The 17,829-nt window shown below is 39.9% G+C and overlaps 2 protein-coding genes across 2 annotated transcripts in view; one reads left to right on the top strand and one right to left on the bottom strand.

The window, feature by feature from the left end:
• LOC140245414 (small ribosomal subunit protein eS26-like) overlaps positions 1 to 17,829 on the bottom strand; it is a 151,201-nt gene that overhangs the window by 20,742 nt on the left and 112,630 nt on the right. The window lies entirely within an intron of this gene.
• LOC140245355 (lariat debranching enzyme A-like) lies at positions 8,146 to 17,424 on the top strand. The gene is made up of 9 exons (XM_072324932.1): positions 8,146 to 8,232; positions 9,178 to 9,292; positions 10,510 to 10,634; positions 11,424 to 11,590; positions 12,135 to 12,261; positions 12,954 to 13,051; positions 14,260 to 14,337; positions 14,922 to 15,064; positions 15,420 to 17,424. Exons 1-9 carry the CDS (start codon positions 8,151 to 8,153, stop codon positions 16,411 to 16,413), a joined length of 1,929 nt encoding a protein of 642 aa, XP_072181033.1. The 5' UTR covers positions 8,146 to 8,150; the 3' UTR covers positions 16,414 to 17,424.

Here is a 17,829-nt window from a genome sequence, read left to right on the forward strand (position 1 = left end):
GTACGCCTTCTCTTCATCGCACCGTCGATCGTCGTCAGTCGTTAACTACACTGTAATCGTCAGATCAGATTATATATAGGTAGGGTGGCCATCATGGAGGTTGACACATCGTCATGGGTAGCGGATATTACCGCCGAGTTGTCCATTCTGAACGCGGACGATTGGGTCGGAGACCCTGTGTCTTGTGTAGCCCTACCGTATTTATCGACCACCCTTATTGAAACCGACCGCGTATAATTCGCGCACTGAACACTTAGTACGCACTTCTCTGCGCGCACATAAAAATGGATTGGCTTTGAATGTAGATGAGGATGGTGTGGGAAAACGCGATAATTCATTGTTCATTAATGGTTTTAATCAAGGACAAAATTTCGAATGAATATTTTCACCGAATCGTAATGACAGCACAATGTAATGTCTATGGAAGTTTCTAAAAGGCTTCTAAAAAGCTTCGTACAACACGGTGTTCAATACAACTCGGTTTGCGTGCATTGCCAATGCAAAAACAGCGGTCGATCCTATTAACGCGATTTACCGCGGGGAGCTGAAACGAGGCCACGCAAGTTCGTCGGCGATATTTTTGCACTGAAACTTCGAATCGAAAACGGAACAACGGCATTTGATAGAGCTGGATTTTCTCAATCACGTAGGTCAAGTTTTTTTACGTGAATTTCAGTGTTAAATATTCTTATCAAGCAGATAAACATTAGGCGGTCGATTAGTAGTAGGTCCAACCATACTTGCCCTGGCGTGTGTAAATTCAGGACGGGGAAGCGACTGTGCCCGTGCAGGGCCAACGGCCACAGTTGCACTGCACAGTGTAACTGTGGCCGTAGAGGGGGCCGTGCACCAACCGACATACCTTCAAGTCGAAGTAGGGCCTAAACTAGAATCTATTATTGTTAGATCTATCATCTTTGAACCTTTAGTTCCCCTGCTTAAACGTTAGAGTTCTACCAGATCTATTGGGTTAGACTACATGTATGATGGAGCTTGCGATAGATCTATTCATTTTTTTTTTATTTATTTGCAAATCCTAAATCATATTCTTGGGGAATTTGCATAACATGATTGATATGAATAACTTCTCATTTAATGGCACTAATGACATTAAACTGACCCAGCAAATTACGGCATTATCATAATTTGACATAAATGAGAACGCGGAATTATACATAGAAAAATAGGCCTACTTGTCGATCAAACGCAAATGCCCTAAAGTTACTGATACTAGATTAGAAAAAGTCATTCCACTTCAATCACTGATTCATGTGTAGACTTCTACTTACACATCATCTGGATCTGGATTCCTTTGACAAAGTTGTTGACTTGGCCAGCTGGGGTTGCTTGATTGGCGTAAACCGTGGCAACACAATTCCACCGTGCATGTCGTAACACGAATTTGCACATTCTAAATAAAAATTCCTGCAAAACTGTTCATGCAACTCCAGCAAGTGGAAAGCAAAATTTTCATCGGCACGCTGACGCTGAAGCCTCCCCTCTGGTCTCTTACTTGTCCTCCAGCTAAGAACACGTCTCTCTGCGTTCTCCACTCGTCGATAGCGTCAAACAAGTAGATACGTTGCCTCGAGTTGGACGGCTGTTTGATCTCCATTGTGAGGTTTCATTACTAAACCAAAGCCAAGGCTAAGCCGAAACAGTACAGCACTTTTTATTGCAAACAGTACTCGCATACCACACACAATATTGATACTGACATACCGGTACCGACGACTTTCTATCAACTTTGTTATGTTACGATCCGGCCCAACGTACTGTAAGCTGTACGTATAACACATGCAGCTGACGCAGCAGACAACATTGCACGATGAGATCATAACAACCTGCCATATGGCCATATGCATTGCAACTTGCTATACATGAAGCTTAGAGTTTTAATATTTCTTCATCAAAGCATATTTATAAATACGAAATATTAAACAACGTAATATATGAATAATTTATGATATTGTTATATAACATTTTCAGACATTTTTAAATATTATTGCCTAGATTGCTGAAATTGGCACCATAGTGCATATACACAGAGACTGGAGCCAGATACGTACGTACGTACACCCGACAGCTCTCACTACTTGTTGTGTCGCGGACCTCGAGAGATTTTCATGCACATGGCTGTTGTGTGGTTTTGTGCATGCACCCATTCGGCCCCATTCGGTAGGTATTCGGGCGTCCATGTTGAAATTACAGTGGACAGCTCGCACGGCGCTCGTGCCCCATCAGGTTTTCGCTGGTGCGCTGCGTAGCGTCGTGTTCGGCATTCGGTACGTAAGGGGGTACAATAACGGGAGGAGCAGCTTGTCGTGCTTTTCTACTGAGCTGCGAATCGCCTGCGACGACCGGCTGCCTTTAAAATGTATCGAATGTGCCCGATTTTACTTCGGTCAGTTTCCTCCGCTTTCTTCTCAAAAATAAAAAGTTGACCAAGGACACACTGTTTTGCCTCTGCAGTGATACAAGTTTGCTGACTGGCATGTTCTCGTTTTACGTATGCCACGTTGTCCCCACCTTGCGGAGGGCAGTGGTGCCTTTGTATTTTCTGACTCGATGCCGTGTTCTGACTTTCTCATTTTTATTTTTATTTGAACATAACGATTGTTTCTTATAATCTTTGTTGTAAATTTTGTACATACAGTTACACTTTTCCGGTTTTTTTTACGTTGTAGTATATCGATGCATTTCGTACGTGTATATCGAAATGTTGGTACCCGCCATTATAATGTATATGTATTTTTCAGTTTCAACTTAATTCCTTCGTATGTATTCACCGCGTTGTTTTATCTAAATTTTTTAAAATACAATTTTTGTGTGTTTATTCCCATCTCGCTCCGCTTTAGGAGTTCTGATCCAATTGGCGACAAAAACAAACAATTATACAAAAAAAAAAATAAGTGCATCAGAATTTTACATTGCGATTCAGACGTGTTCATCTAAATTGACAATGCTATGTTAATATTACGTAGTTTTCAGCATAGAACCTACATCTACCGAAAAAAAAAAATACTCTTCCAAAGTTATTTTTGATATTCGAACCTTTCATCTTAATCCATGATCGGGGACGATCATTTTTTTTTAGAGGGAAGCATTGTGACGGTTTTTGAAATAAGAATAATGCTGCATACGATTATGTTGTACGTGTACCACTATTCACCTATATTCGCCATGTGTATAATGCTGCATACGATTATGTTGTACGTGTACCACTATTCACCTATATTCGCCATGTGTATTCACGAACCCTGTTTGACCCCTTCGATGTGATTGTTAAATGCTGACACCATCATGTTTCGAACTGCTATGCTGACACCATCATGTTTCGAACTGCTACAGTTTCATCTAATAAGGCATCCCTGATCCGATTCTCCATCCATAGAACTAGTTCGGCCCGATACCAAATAGCTGGTCCAGTTGCATACTCACTAGATCGGTCCGCCCTGATTCTAAAACTGCCCTTTCTCGACCAAGCTTGAATGTAGACCAGACCGACTTGATCTCAGAAAGATATAGGTCATGACCCAGTTTTACATCCACGCGCCTCTGCCTTCTTTGAGAATCTGGATGACCCAGTTACACATCGTTCGCATGGTAACTGGATCGCCCAGCTTTATGGCACGCGACATCCCCAGATCGTATATAAACGTCTGTTTTGGTAATTACGGGAGGAGAAGAGAAGAGAAGAGAAAAAGATTCCCTTTGCGCTTTGCTTTTACGAGACTGGACTAGGAGTTAGTAGTTCGAGACCGCACGATGTGTTAGCCCTTTTAATGTCTCGCTGTTACATAATTATGTGATGTTGTTTTGACGCTCGTCTTTTCAGTATACGTGATGTCTTCTTTTAATAAAATACGAATAAAGTGAACTCGATACTTCTCTTGTTATTAATTCAACTCTCTTCTACGACGAATTGTATGGGATATGCGTGTGCGTGAAATGACAATTTGAACCCTCGCCATCCATGACATGCATCCACAACTCTCATCACGAACGCACCCAGAAAATTCGTCGCAATACGTTAGATTCTACTAGCGCTTGAACCTTGATATTTTATACCAAATCTCAAATCAAAGTTATATATCTAACTGTTAGATCAAAACAAATGTAAAAGTTCCCTTATGCAGTGCAGTAGAGAACTATGTATTTATTTACTAATTTACTTACATTCGAAGGAAATAGTCCCCTTTTCAGTCACCACGTCTCCAACTCAACGACTGTTCCAACATTTTAGTCCCGCGAGAGATTTTTACCTGTAGATCAGACGTACGCACACGTTTACAACTTACAAGCAGCGCGCGGCCGTGAGGTGGTAAATTGGTCTAACTCGAAGATACACCATTTTACCATCATCTGACAGCAATGATAAAAAAATCTCACTTAAGAAGGTTAAAAGGTTTATGTAAAAGATAGCTCGTTTTACCTCCGAACGATATTACCGGCAATGGGCTAACTCAAAGATAGACCGTTTTACCATCAAATCTGAAGGAAAAATACAAAAAAGTACCAAGATAGCGGAAATTATCTCTAAAACAAGACATGATGGGATTTTCTCGATAGCACCATTGGAAAGAGCACCCTCACATATCCCGGAAAGTGAACTTACCTCAAAAAGTCAAATTTTCGAGTTAGACCGTTTTACCATCTGACGGCCGTATTCCTAACAATATTGAAACATAATGCTGTTTATAAACTGCGAGATTGTTACTATGTTCAAATAATTGTGCCTTTATAACAAGGTTTTGAACAATAAAGAAACTTGAAAATTGAGAGAGCACTGTATATAGAGTTTAGAGATTACAACCAGCGGCATGCACCTGGAATCACCACTAAAGTGTGATACGATTTTCTGTTTGTATTCTATGTCCTTTTGTATGTTGAATTGCCGAATAAATAATGATAATAATAATAGTAATAATGATAATAATGATAATAATGATGATAATAACAATAATGATGATAATAATAATAATGATAATAATAATGATAATAATGATAATAATGATAATAATAATAATAACAATAACTATAATCAGTGAGAATATCTCTTTGGAAGTAGAACATCGATGTATCGATGATGTTAAATAATCGAATTTTTTCCTGCGTTTCGTTATATCAGCTCCCTATACATGGGCAAAAAGTATCTGCAAACAATATTGGTTACCGAAATTTTTAATCTTTACTTTGCCCTTGTCTGTCTAATAGAGATTCGTGCATCAACTGCCTCATTACCTTTCGCCTTAATCTTTAATATCGATTTTTTTTTTTCACACAGACTATTATATAGGCATACCTCTGGCACAAGAAAGTGTGTAAATAATATTCAAATAATGCTGTCATCTCACTTTCCTGGGTGTGAAAATTAGGAAGTTGCATTTGAGGACGGGAAATATGTTTTGGTTCTCCCTCGACCTCCCCCCCAGCTTCGATCCCAACTTTTTGTTTACCTTCAGGAAATCAATTTACAGACATTTTTTTTTTTTTTTTTAAGAGGCTGTATACATGGAGATAAATTCTATCAATTGTAATTCGCCATTACCAACTACAAGAATTTGGCTCAGATTACAAAGAGTAAAATATGAATCCATGATTTAGAGGACGTGTGATACTGCTACAAAACACTTGACGTTTACTGTAGGCCCGGCCTGATAATGCCTATGACGTCTTATTATAAATTATTACTTGGTTGACACGTAAACTTGCGCTCTAAGTATGTTCTGATACATTATGTGATGTACTCCCGTTATAACGAGCGGGGACCGGCAATTTTCTGTCGTTATATAGAAATTTCGTTATAAACCTAATTGTAAAGTACCGGTAAGCAAAGAGATCCCCCATGATAATTTTGGAACATGAATTATTACTTCGTTGTAAGCAGAATTTTGTTGTAACAGTGTTCATTATGACGCCAGGCATGAGAGTACACCGTAAATTCTTCCTTACATTGTTAATGCAGAGGCCTAATCTAGCAAGACTATAATGATTATAGCAAACACTTTTCCCCCTTCACACAACAGTGTAGCCAACTTACCTATTTCCCTCAAATTTTGTGATTATATTAGTCATTTTGTTCCTTCTTTCTTTCTTTCTTTTTTTAATTTCGATTTTTGATCTTTGTGATTGTTTTTCTTTTATCTATAGTCCCTAATGTCCCTTTGCAAATATTTCTTTTCTATCCAGTCCAATTGCCTGTGGTTGTTTAAAATGTTTTATAGTTTGTTTTGGAAGTATGTAGGCCTAATCAGTTGTAGTGATTAGGCCTATCAGGACCTTTAATTTCACAAGCTTTGCTACATGTCTTTCCCATCATAGACACTTGCCCGAGTATACTCGTCCCTCGTCTTATTTTTCCTGATTGTTTAGTGAATTCCACTTGTGTTTATAGGCCTATGCTTGTTATTCTCATGTTAATTGACACATGTCATTGTGATGATTCAAAGGTTTTATGTTGTACAGAAGGAATAAAGATGAATAAACTTGAACTTGAACTAATCTTGAACTTGAACCTGTTGTTCGATGGAAAAGGAACAACAGCAAAGTGTCTGATCGTATTATCGTCTTACCGTCGTAGAGGGCGTACCGTGTGTAAAAGCATTCACGCGTACATATACATATACACGTACACGTAATACAATACATACCCACTGTGTGTGTTGTGTAGCTAAAACTAAAAAAAGCGAGTTCTTGTACGGGAATAATCTCGACAAGGTAAGTAAGAAGAGGGTCGAACTGTGATCAACAAAAAAGGAAAGTAGTATGTTCCTTGTTTATGATTTTCAATCGTTCACCGTGTTTGATCAATGTGTTTTTGATGTTGTATATTACGTTTGTGAATCACATTATTAGGCGAGAGCTATTCATCGCAGGCACATACCCTACAGCATAGCATGCACAGCACAGGGCCAGCCAGGGCCTCGTTATCCTTCAACATAACAAACAAGCGTGAGTGCTGTTGTGATCGTGTGACCGGAATTACCGACCGAGATATAGACCATAGAAACGTGTACTCGATTTCTGTGTGTTGAGGAATATAAATTAGAAATTTTAGCGGCGGTCGCTGCGGAACGAGTTGAGCTACAGTGTTAACTTGAAAGATGCACAGCCATTTTGCAAATTTTTAAGCTGTATGTCTAGAACCTCTATCATTGTTGATGTTAGGTCTGAAATCTGTCCATCCGTACTGCCTTCAAAATTTGATTTAACATTGAGTTTACAAATAAAACGTCCCTCAAATGCTCAACTTGGGCTCAAGTTTCATAGGACGTATAAAAGCGGACGTAGGAGTGGTCTGATCATGCTGATTGATGTCTGATTAATAATGTCTTAATAGAACCTAGACATTACAAATAATGTAACGTTGTTCTAACATTAGGATTTTAACTCTATGACAGCTGTATGTCTAACACAACACTCGCACAAAACAGGTTAGTGTACAATGTAACAGCCAACTCAACTGTTGGCAGTGTTAATTTTAATAGACTGAGATTCTAACTTAATAATCTAACTTCTAAACTACCCTAGTTTCTAACCGTTACTGGTGTTAGCGTTAGATTGTTGAAATGTTCTGTTGACGGTGTCACTGTCCGCGACTGTAGATCATGGTACTTGGACTTGGTAGATTAGAAATCGATGTCATCAAAGCTACACCCAAGTTTCATTTTTACAATAATTTAGGCCTGTGCTGTGTAGGTTGTACAAGGTATATATCTAGTGTTAGTGGCAAGTTCCTTAATCTTTTTTTACAATGGAATGGCTTAGAAACTTCAAAGTAACTCAACTGTACAAAACGTGCTCAATTGCCAAAACTTGAATCATCACACTTTTCACAGAGACAGAAACAGATTAATTTATACACCTAACCAATTAGTAAATCAAGCTAACCGTGGTTAGGCCTGACTGATATATTCGGAGAGTGATTCATCTCACATCTCTCCTCATACAGGGATAGACTACAGCCTCTATAGACACATTCACAGAATATGACAATTTCCAGATACAGTTAATGTGTTCCATAAAATGTGTTCCAGGGGTGGTGGTCACTATTTATCATAGATTTTTAATTCTTTTTCATACCACAGCTCCTGACGTTTCAGCGGTCACAGTCTGTTGTGTCTAGTCGGAGAACTTATCGCCTCAACATGAGGATTGCCATAGAAGGATGTGGCCATGGTGAACTCGACAAGATATATGAAACAATTGCCTTCGCAGAGCAAAAAGAAGGTAAATCATCAGTCTTAACTCCATACCAAAAAGAGAAGAGCACAATAGATCTATTTCATTTTCACTCAAATTCTCTCTCATACTAGATTTTTCTTTGTTTTTTAATTTTTGTAAGGAGACTGCACACTAGTGATGCAATGCACAAAATGTCTTATGAGAGTGTTAACACACTTCATCATGCCTTATTAATCAGTTGAAAATTGAAACGGGTTTGATATTTGGTTGAGATATTGTCACAATCCTGGTATACAATTTGTATGCTCCTGAACTAGAGTAACAGTGGTAATAGTATGTTGCTAAAGAATTACTCTTCTGAATAAATGTATTCATTTTGTGATGTACATTTAATTCAAGATACAATGTTTGTATACCCCTTTTTACTGGGATTCAGACAAGTTGTTGTTTTGTCTTTACACTGATAATCAGCTTTCATGAATTGTCTGACTTACTTTTTTTCTGTTGTCCTTTGATATGTATATTACTGTCTATAATATCAAATATTTTACTGCCAGTACAGAAATTAGGCCGAGGGTTTAGGTTTTTTCGCGAATATTGTAAAATAAATGTGATTGCAGTGTATACATTGTAGTTCTAGAAATTATTTCCCTACCTAATGTAGAACATTACTTACGTTTGTACATGGAGATATTTAAGTTACTATAACACCAGAAATTTTCTCTTGCCTAAAGTTTCACAAATGTTGTGAGGAGCCAAGATTCGTGAAAGTAAAATGCATGCACACTTTTTTTTTTTTGTCTACACATGCAAAAGTTGTGTTGTTTTTTTTTTTTTTATATACACAATGCATTGAATGCTGGTTGCCTATTTACAAGTTTCATGCCGCAAAAAGGGCCATCATTTCCAAGTTGCAGAAGTTGCATGCAGGGAATGTTTCTGCTTTTACAGTAACCAGGAAGTAAATTGTACTTGTTTGCCTTGCTTTAGGCATAAAGGTGGACCTGCTGCTGTGCTGTGGCGATTTCCAGGCAGTTCGGAATGAGGCGGACATGGAGTGCATGGCAGTCCCCAAGAAGTACAGACAGATCAACACCTTCTACAAGTGAGCTTCCTGTGTTTGTCATGCTCCTTTTTAGCCCTTATTGTGATGTGTTTGCTATTTGGCACACACATGGTGGAAAGCTGTCTTTGCTGATTGGTGTGGATGTCTGGAAACTAATCATCAATGAATAGAGATTACCTAATCCCCTAATCTGTATTGTGTCATCACAGCCTTCTGGTTGGACTGGGGCACATTGTGACTCCAGAGTGAGCTTGCTATTAAACTTTACAGCTAAGTCAAGATAAGATGTATCACTGAATGCTATTGAAAGAGTTTGGGAAGATAAACAAAGTTCCTCTGTACAAAAAGAAAAAAAAAAAGAAGGGATAAACACCCTTTGAAGCATTGGGACACCACCAGAAAAACAACAACAAACAAGTGAAAAAAAAACACCTAATACAAAGTGTGATCATATGAGCAGTAAAATGTAAAAGCTGTGTTAGAACAAATATTCTGACATTCCTGATAGGTGTGTGCAAGTTAGCAGACACTTAAAATTCACAATTCAGTTTTTAGTCCTATATGCCTACATTGGTGTTGGTAGTTTGTAGCAGTCAGAGTTGGTTGCAAGTTTTAGTAGCTGTACTTAATGTTTGCCTGTTCCTACAATCCAGTATTTGAAGTTTGTATAGGTTGGGCAGTCAGAGCAAAATTAGTCTTTATAAGATGTCTCAAACACGGACTCATTTGACTACAGCCAGCAGGACTTTGTAACATCACAGGCAAAATGCATATATGTCATTCATTTCTCTATCATGTGGAATCAGGGATTATATGAAGTCATTACTTTAAAAGAGATGCCTTATGCATACATCAAGTCCAAGATTATGATATACTGTAAAAGATATCGTAATTATGTTTTACATATGAGTAATGAGAAGAAGAAAAAAATTACATGTTGTCCCACATGCCTCAGTTTGTGTTACAAGTGAGTCACACCCTATATGGTCCAAGCCAATATTCTATGGCATTATGTGCACAACATATCTCCTAGCTGATGAAGAATGTGATTCATGAAGTTGACATGTTTTAATTTGGAGGATGATGCTGGGAAATCACATTAATCAGTGCTACAATCATGCAGACTTGTAGAGGAAGTGTTCAGCAGAGGAAAGTCTTTATGATACTTGATTTGTGTGATATTGCAATTACCAGTTTATTCATTTGAGTTTGCCTGAGATAAAAAATCGAAACCAAGTTTCCCTCTTGTCTCCTAGGTACTATTCTGGTGAAAAGAAAGTTCCTGTTTTCACCATTTTCATTGGCGGAAACCATGAGGCTTCAAACTACCTTGCTGAGCTTCCATACGGTGGATGGGTTTGTCCGGGAATTTATTACATGGGTATGTTGTGCTTCTAATGTTCTGAATAAGTGTAGAACATTATTTAGAATTTCATTTCAGTAAATTTCAGCAGCAAAGCAAGTAGTGTTTTTGTGTTGAAATCTTAGTAGTAATGTGTGTCATTTACAGCTTTAATAGTGCTTGACATCATAATTTCTGTTCATCCTTCAAAGTAGGTTTGATGGTCCTGTTATGTATTGTATCTTTAGCTGAAAGAGTGCCTTTAAATGTCTTGCCAGCGCTTTGCCATTCCTTTCCCTTTAAAGGACTCATGTGGAGCTTTCATTGTGGAGTTATTCATTGGCTTTGCCCGTGGAGACCCATATAATGTTTACAGACAGCAGTGTGCAGACATTGTAAATGTGTATTGGTCAATTACATCTCCTGTGCTACTCACTTAGGGATCACACATTTTTCATAGTGGCGTGGAAGTTTGTTTGTTCGTTGTTGGTTTTTTTCCACTCAAATAATGGGGCAAGTTTATAATATCCTTACCATTCTACATCTATTTTCAGTTGTCGTTACAAATCCTGTATGGGCCCCTCATGATGTAGACAGTTCCTGTGAGTGTTTTGCGACGATAGTCAAGGATTATTTTGTGCCATCTGTAAAGAGTGCACATGGGCATAGCTGCCTTGAGATCTGTGTCGCAAAGATTTTGAAAGAGCTTTGTCCCAGCACTGTTACCCTCTCCAAATCCCCCCCCCCCCCCCCCCGTCATTACTCATATTGCCAAGACCTATATGATACATAGATGTCATCTTGTATGAACTATTACTGATCACGCAGGCTATGCCAGCATAGTGAACTATGGAGGGGTGAGGATCGGCGGCCTTTCAGGTATCTTCAAGAAGCACGACTACAAGAAGGGTCACTTTGAGCGACCTCCGTACTCTCCGGATGAGATGCGCAGTGCCTACCACGTCCGGAACCTGGAAGTCTTCAGGCTGAAGCAGGTGAACTATAACATTGTGTGTTGAGGGTGGTAGAATACGCGGTAGGAGTGGGTTTGTGCTTTTAAAATCTTGTACAAGATGTTTTATCAGTGAAGACAGTATATGGTCTTACAAATTGTCGGTGTGTACCATTTTACTGCAAGCACGGGGTTTATGTTAATGATGAAATGCTAGTGTCCAAGCATCCGTGAAATTTCTAGAAACAGAAACATGTAAAAAAACACTGTATTTCTTTATTTATGCTTAATCCCTTCCTTCTTTATTAACATGACCATTTCCCAAACTTAAAATGAAGATGCGTTGAATGCAGAGAAATTAGTGGAATGCTAGGTTAAAGTTTTGGAAAATTTTACAGTGCACCCTCAATAACATGGAGAAATATGGGAGGAATTTCACAATTCTTTCCTACATTCCTGTGACCTGTTATTGAGATATGTTACTCTGACAAACATCATTTTCCCTGCCTTTTGCAGCAGCAAAGGTGTGTAAGTGTTATGTTGATGTCCTGGAAGAAATGGAAGTGTTGTCCCATTTTTACACACAGGTCCAGCAGCCCATAGACATCATGATGTCACATGACTGGCCCCGAGGCATCTATTACCATGGCAACAAGGAGGAGCTCCTGCGCAAGAAGCGTCACTTCAAGGAGGAGGTCATGAGCAATACACTCGGTGAGTCTGGAAGAGCCATTGGTTTTTTTTTTTTTAAACAACAATAACAAAATACCATTGTGGTGGGGATGGAAGGTCACCAATTGACTGACCTCATTACAAACCCATCAGCGACCTGAAGGCTCTTGCGTTATGAAAGACAAAAGAAAAAGGGGGGTGGGGTCAAAGGTCATAAAGAGCAAAAGAAGCTTTGCAGGGAAATGGAAGTCTGATTAATAATCAATCAATCTATCTATCTATCTATCTATCTGTCTATCTATCTATCTATCTATCTGTCTATCTATCTATCTATCTTTCTATCTTTTTATCCTATGCATTTACCAATCTATCTATATATCTATGTTTATCTATCTGTATCTATGTACATGTTGTGATTCACTTTCATCTCTTGATCTTACAACAACAAAAAAATGATTTCAATGAACAAGTTTATCAGCAAATGACTAGACTTGGTGACTACAGAATTAGTGCCAAGTGGTTTGCAGGGCTCATACGGGTCAGGGAATTTCAAAATGCTTTTTCCAGAAGCAAAAAGTCAGAGAAAGTCATGGAATTCATCCATTCTACGAACATCAGATTTGATTCTAGCTTAGCTTGCCACACATACACAAGAAGAGGGTAAAAAAAAACAGAAGTAGATTCAATCTTGATTGATGTGGTATTTTACCAGCTTGATTGTCCATCCGCCACAGGTAGTCCCCCAGCGGAGGAATTGCTGCATGACCTACGACCCGACTACTGGTTCTCGGCACACCTCCACGTCAAGTTCTCGGCCCTAGTTGAACACAGAGTAAGTCACGTCCTGTAATTGTGAATTCTTTCTCGGGCAAGGATTTACAGACCTGCATGATAAGACTATGTATGTATCATGTATTTCCAAGGCCCAGTTTTGGTTAAAACCATGGTTTTTTGGTAATTAATTGGAAATTACATGCAACTGAATTGCATAACACATGGGAGACTGAACATCTCCAATGGGAATGTGAGTCCATTGAAAAATGAAGTGTAAGCTTTAGTGCTCTTTTCGCTGACACATACCTCAGTTTTATCACATAGGCAGTAGAAGCTGGCCTGGAAAGAATCACTGATCCATAATTTCTCATGCTATGGGGTCATTGAAGGGCAGGTTCTATTTGACTGATGTCAGATATGTCATATTTGTGTCGATCTCATGTTGACATAAGAGATTTAGTGAAAAATTGTTATATAGTTCAATGGTGGACACGTAAGGTGATATGACACCATCACCTCTGCCAATTTTAGTACATGGACGTGACTGATATCACTCATTTGTGAAAACACAGGTAACTTTAAAATTCCTTAGCACTCCATTTAAGATCGTGTTTAATGAAACCTGAACCATTCTGTGGTGTTTTTTTTTTTGTGTGTGTGTGTGTTTTACTCCATTCAGATAGACCTACTAGAACCTGGGGGGGGGGGGGTGTTTCACAAAGCTGTTCTTAAAGTTACGAAGGACTCAAGAACGACTGGTGATCAGTTTTTGTACTGAATTATTGAGAATCTGATAAGTATAGCACATAAGAACTGATCACCAGTCTTCTTAAGTCCTTCGTAACTTTAAGAACAGCTTTGTGAAACACCCCCCAGATGCGTAATTACACTTTATACTCTTATTCTTTGACTTTGCTCATTCCCTTGAAGTTGAACCTGAACATGAGTGAAGTTTCACTTTTGATCTTTCGATTGAACCTGAATGAAACATCGTCCTGATCTATTCATTAATCATTTGACAAATGTGAGTGCTCAATGCATAAATCAAGTTACTGTGGAAACTCAATAGAACTAAGTCTTTGGAACCAAGACAATTTGTTCTTTATATCAGATATTTTGTTATATCAGTAGTTGATAAACAGTACAAAACAAGGGAAATAAATTCACTGGGACCAAAGATGTTATTAATAGATCTCTTTATATCTAGCTTCCGCTGTATATGTTTTACGCAGGGAAATGAGACATTTCAATTGTTTCTTCATGCAGGGTAAGGATGGGTCCGTGGAAAAGACGACCAAGTTTTTGGCGACAGACAAGTGTCTTCCGGGGAGGGACTTCCTGCAGGTAAGCCTCTCTTGTGGAATAACGCTGTTATATTTTACTGAGTACATCACATTCTTGGGATCATGCATACGATGGGTTGTATTTTACAGAGCTGCCAAGTCTTATTGGTTTTGCATCAGGCTCTCTGAAATCATAAAAACACCTCATTGCTGTTGAGAAGAATACCAGTAAGTGAAAATCTCTTTGATTTGAGAATTATTTTTGCCTGCTGAGATGCATGTAACACAGCAGTATTTCCCTTGTTGGTCTTAGAAACTAACTTGATTTTGGTGAGGGGATGCTGGCACTTAGCAGCCCTGCACGTTTATAATCAAATGTTATACAGCGCTTTGAGCACCATGGTGTGGGAGAAGACTCAATAAAAAGCATCATTCTATTATCATCATTATTCCTGGGGTGCTTTGGCATGGGCGTGTAAAGTGTGATGTCACAAATACTTTCTGGAAAGAGAATTCCAGAGCCCAAGCCCAATATAGCTCTCTACTTCTGGTATGGATCCCTTCAGCCACAGCACCAGGGAAGGAAGGGAAAGACTAAGAATGATGCATATTATTTACACTCTACTTTTCTTGTGAAATCCCCAGATCATTGAGATTCCCGAAAAGACCGAGCGGCCGTTTGAGTTGTGCCACGACCCGGAATGGCTTGCTGTCCTACAGGCCACCAACCACCTTCTCAGCACCAGCATGAACATTGTCCACATGCCCAACCCTGGCTACAACAGCAAGTAAGTGTGCAATTCCCAAGTCAGATGTCATCTCAGAAAGATGTGGGCTGCACATAATCCTGTAGGATAATCAAATTGCCGGGGGGGGGGGGGGGGGGGGGGGTGATGAGAGCAAAGAAAGCAAAAGAAAGCACAAAAGAAACTTTTGTTTTATGGTGATATTGCACAAAATGATTAAGAGTCAACTGCTTGTTGCGGTAACTGATACAGTTTTGTCTTTTTCCTCTTTTGGGTCATGATCCTATGAGCAAATTCTTGTAAGTATACAGATGATCACACATTTTGGATAAGTGCTTTTGGTTGTCTTGCTTTGGCACACCTTTGAAAAAAAAAATGTTTTTTTCCCCCATGACAGATGGGATTACAGTGTGGATCTTGGACAGATATCTGCCATCCGGTCCATCCTTGGGGATGATCTCAAAATCTCAGATACCTTTGAACGAACAGTGAAAGTGTATGACCCAAACAATGTGGACCGGAATCCCAAGCAGCCGAACCTCATGCTGAACCCCCAGACGACGGCACTGTGCTCCAGGTTGCAAATAACAGACCCCTGTGCAGCTCTCATGGGTGGCTCCAGCCCCAGAGAACTCTCGGGCCCGATGCTGCCGGGCAGCCGGGAGATGGCCGAGGATGACTCCAACGATGCGGACGACGACACGTCGGAGTCTTCACGCATTCTCTTCGAGAGTTTCATTGACTCTGAGGCGGGAGCCAGCTTCCTGGATCTCTCTGTCAATGACTCGAGAAGAAGCAACAACTCATCGCGGATGTCTGTCGATGCCGATTCGAGCGTCAATCCTGCAGAAATTTGTCTCAGTGATGAGGAAGAGGAGGAGGAGAGTACGGAAGGTGTTGGTGATAAACTTACAAAAGGAGGAGCAGGTGATAACATTCCGGACACAGAATTTGCCCCATCACCAATAAGGACTTCCCTCTGCTTGCCAACCATCACGAAAACGCCGAGCGCTGCATCTCCACCCTCTGCGTCGCCCCTGGCAGCGCGGGAGAGCAAAGACCCCGCGGCGAGCGAGCAGCCGGAAAAGATCGCATTTGCCGAGGTGGACGTTGAGGAGATGAAAGAACGGCTGTCCAGTCTGGAGAGCGACACCTCTGGCTTTGACTCCAGCACGCCCCGGCACGGCCAAATCAAGCGGCGGAACTTGGATGTGTACACGTCCTCCTCACGGGACGCGTCCGACGAGGCCAGCATCTCGGACGACAATGACCGGAGCGGGATGCTGAGCGATGACGCACGGCCCGATGTGCTGACGCTGAAGGGTGGGAGTGGCTCCAAGAAGTTCAAGAGGAGGAATGTTGCAATTTACACCTCAAATGACGATGATTAAAGCTTTGATTTGGGAATACTTTTAAGATCCAGTTTACATATTTGACACCCGCTGGACGTGCAACTCCTGGTGAGATATGGATGATATTCCCATCCTGGTCCTCTTGTGAAAAGAAAACACATTGTCGAAGCAGAGAAAAAACATGATATATGACCATTTAGGTTCATTGACCATGAGGCTAAGGACATAGACACAGGCAAACGTATCAATATGATAGCTTTGGCCGATAGTGTCACATTCGTGCAGTCTTTTTGTAGATAATCAACTGGTCATTGTATATGTATGCATGGCTTGGTTATAATCAGAGTGGATGATTTTCTCCCATTGGTCAGTGCGCAGGATCAAAGCTCCTGTGCAACAAGTGTTTTAAGCCGCAAATGTACAGCAAGTGGTCTGAGGTAGTATCAGAAGAATGCACAAAGTTTCTCATTGTGCAGATCAGCAATTGACTTGATGCAGAGGATTTTTGTAACTTGCAACAATTCCTTGCTGATTTTCACCAAAGTGTGCATCACTGAATCACAGAGCAATGAATTGGAACAGATTTTTACACTTTTATACATTTTTATATGTAGATACTCGCTGTACAGATCTATTCTATTTTTAATTGCACGATATTGTGGCAGAATTTGGGACAATTTAATTTGCGCCCAAGTGAAAGGGAGCAATTTGAACACTCAGGTTGGCATGTGCTCGTGGTAGAACAAACACTGATCTGTTTTTACTTGAGTTTGTGAGTCTACAGGTGGGAATTTGTAATACAAGAAGTGCATCACTTCGCTCTATCATCTTCACATGCATCCTTGAGATAAGATATTCTTGTTTGTGATATCTGCATCTTGTGATGAGAGCTGCAGCATGCAGAGCTCTAAGTTGTTATGGTTTTTTGGCTTTTGCAAACAACTCTGCTGTGGCTTGGAAGTACTCTCTGTACAAAATCAAGGAGAGATGCTCCCTGTAAGTGTAAGTAAATAGTTTTGAGAACAAAGGTGAGAATTCATTCAGGGAGGTGTTAGAGATGGAGAAGAAACAAGTATCTCTCCTTTGTAGCCATGTGCTGTGCCGCCCAGAAGTCATGCGCTCTATCGCAGGTGTTGATGAATTGCTTCGACAAAATACAGCATTTCTGTTTAAGCAAGGAGTTATCAGTGTGTCTGATAACTCCTTGGTTTAAGTAAACATCATTCCTCATTTACAAACCGAGTGAGCAGCACTACCCTACTTTGACAGAAGGAAGCAAGTGACATTTTTCTCAAAATTGAGGGGTTTTTTAAAAACTTTTTGAGGTGTTTAATTCACAAACTGAGTGAGCAGCTGCTAACTGCTGCAGTTCACTGTCCCATTCAATATTTTTGGCAGCAGTTATTAGTGTGTACAGAACAGGACAAAAATCAGTAAAAAAACAACATTGTACTT

The sequence above is a fragment of the Diadema setosum genome, chromosome 22 (genome assembly GCF_964275005.1).
Source record: "Diadema setosum chromosome 22, eeDiaSeto1, whole genome shotgun sequence".
Taxonomy (NCBI): Eukaryota; Metazoa; Echinodermata; class Echinoidea; order Diadematoida; family Diadematidae; genus Diadema; species Diadema setosum.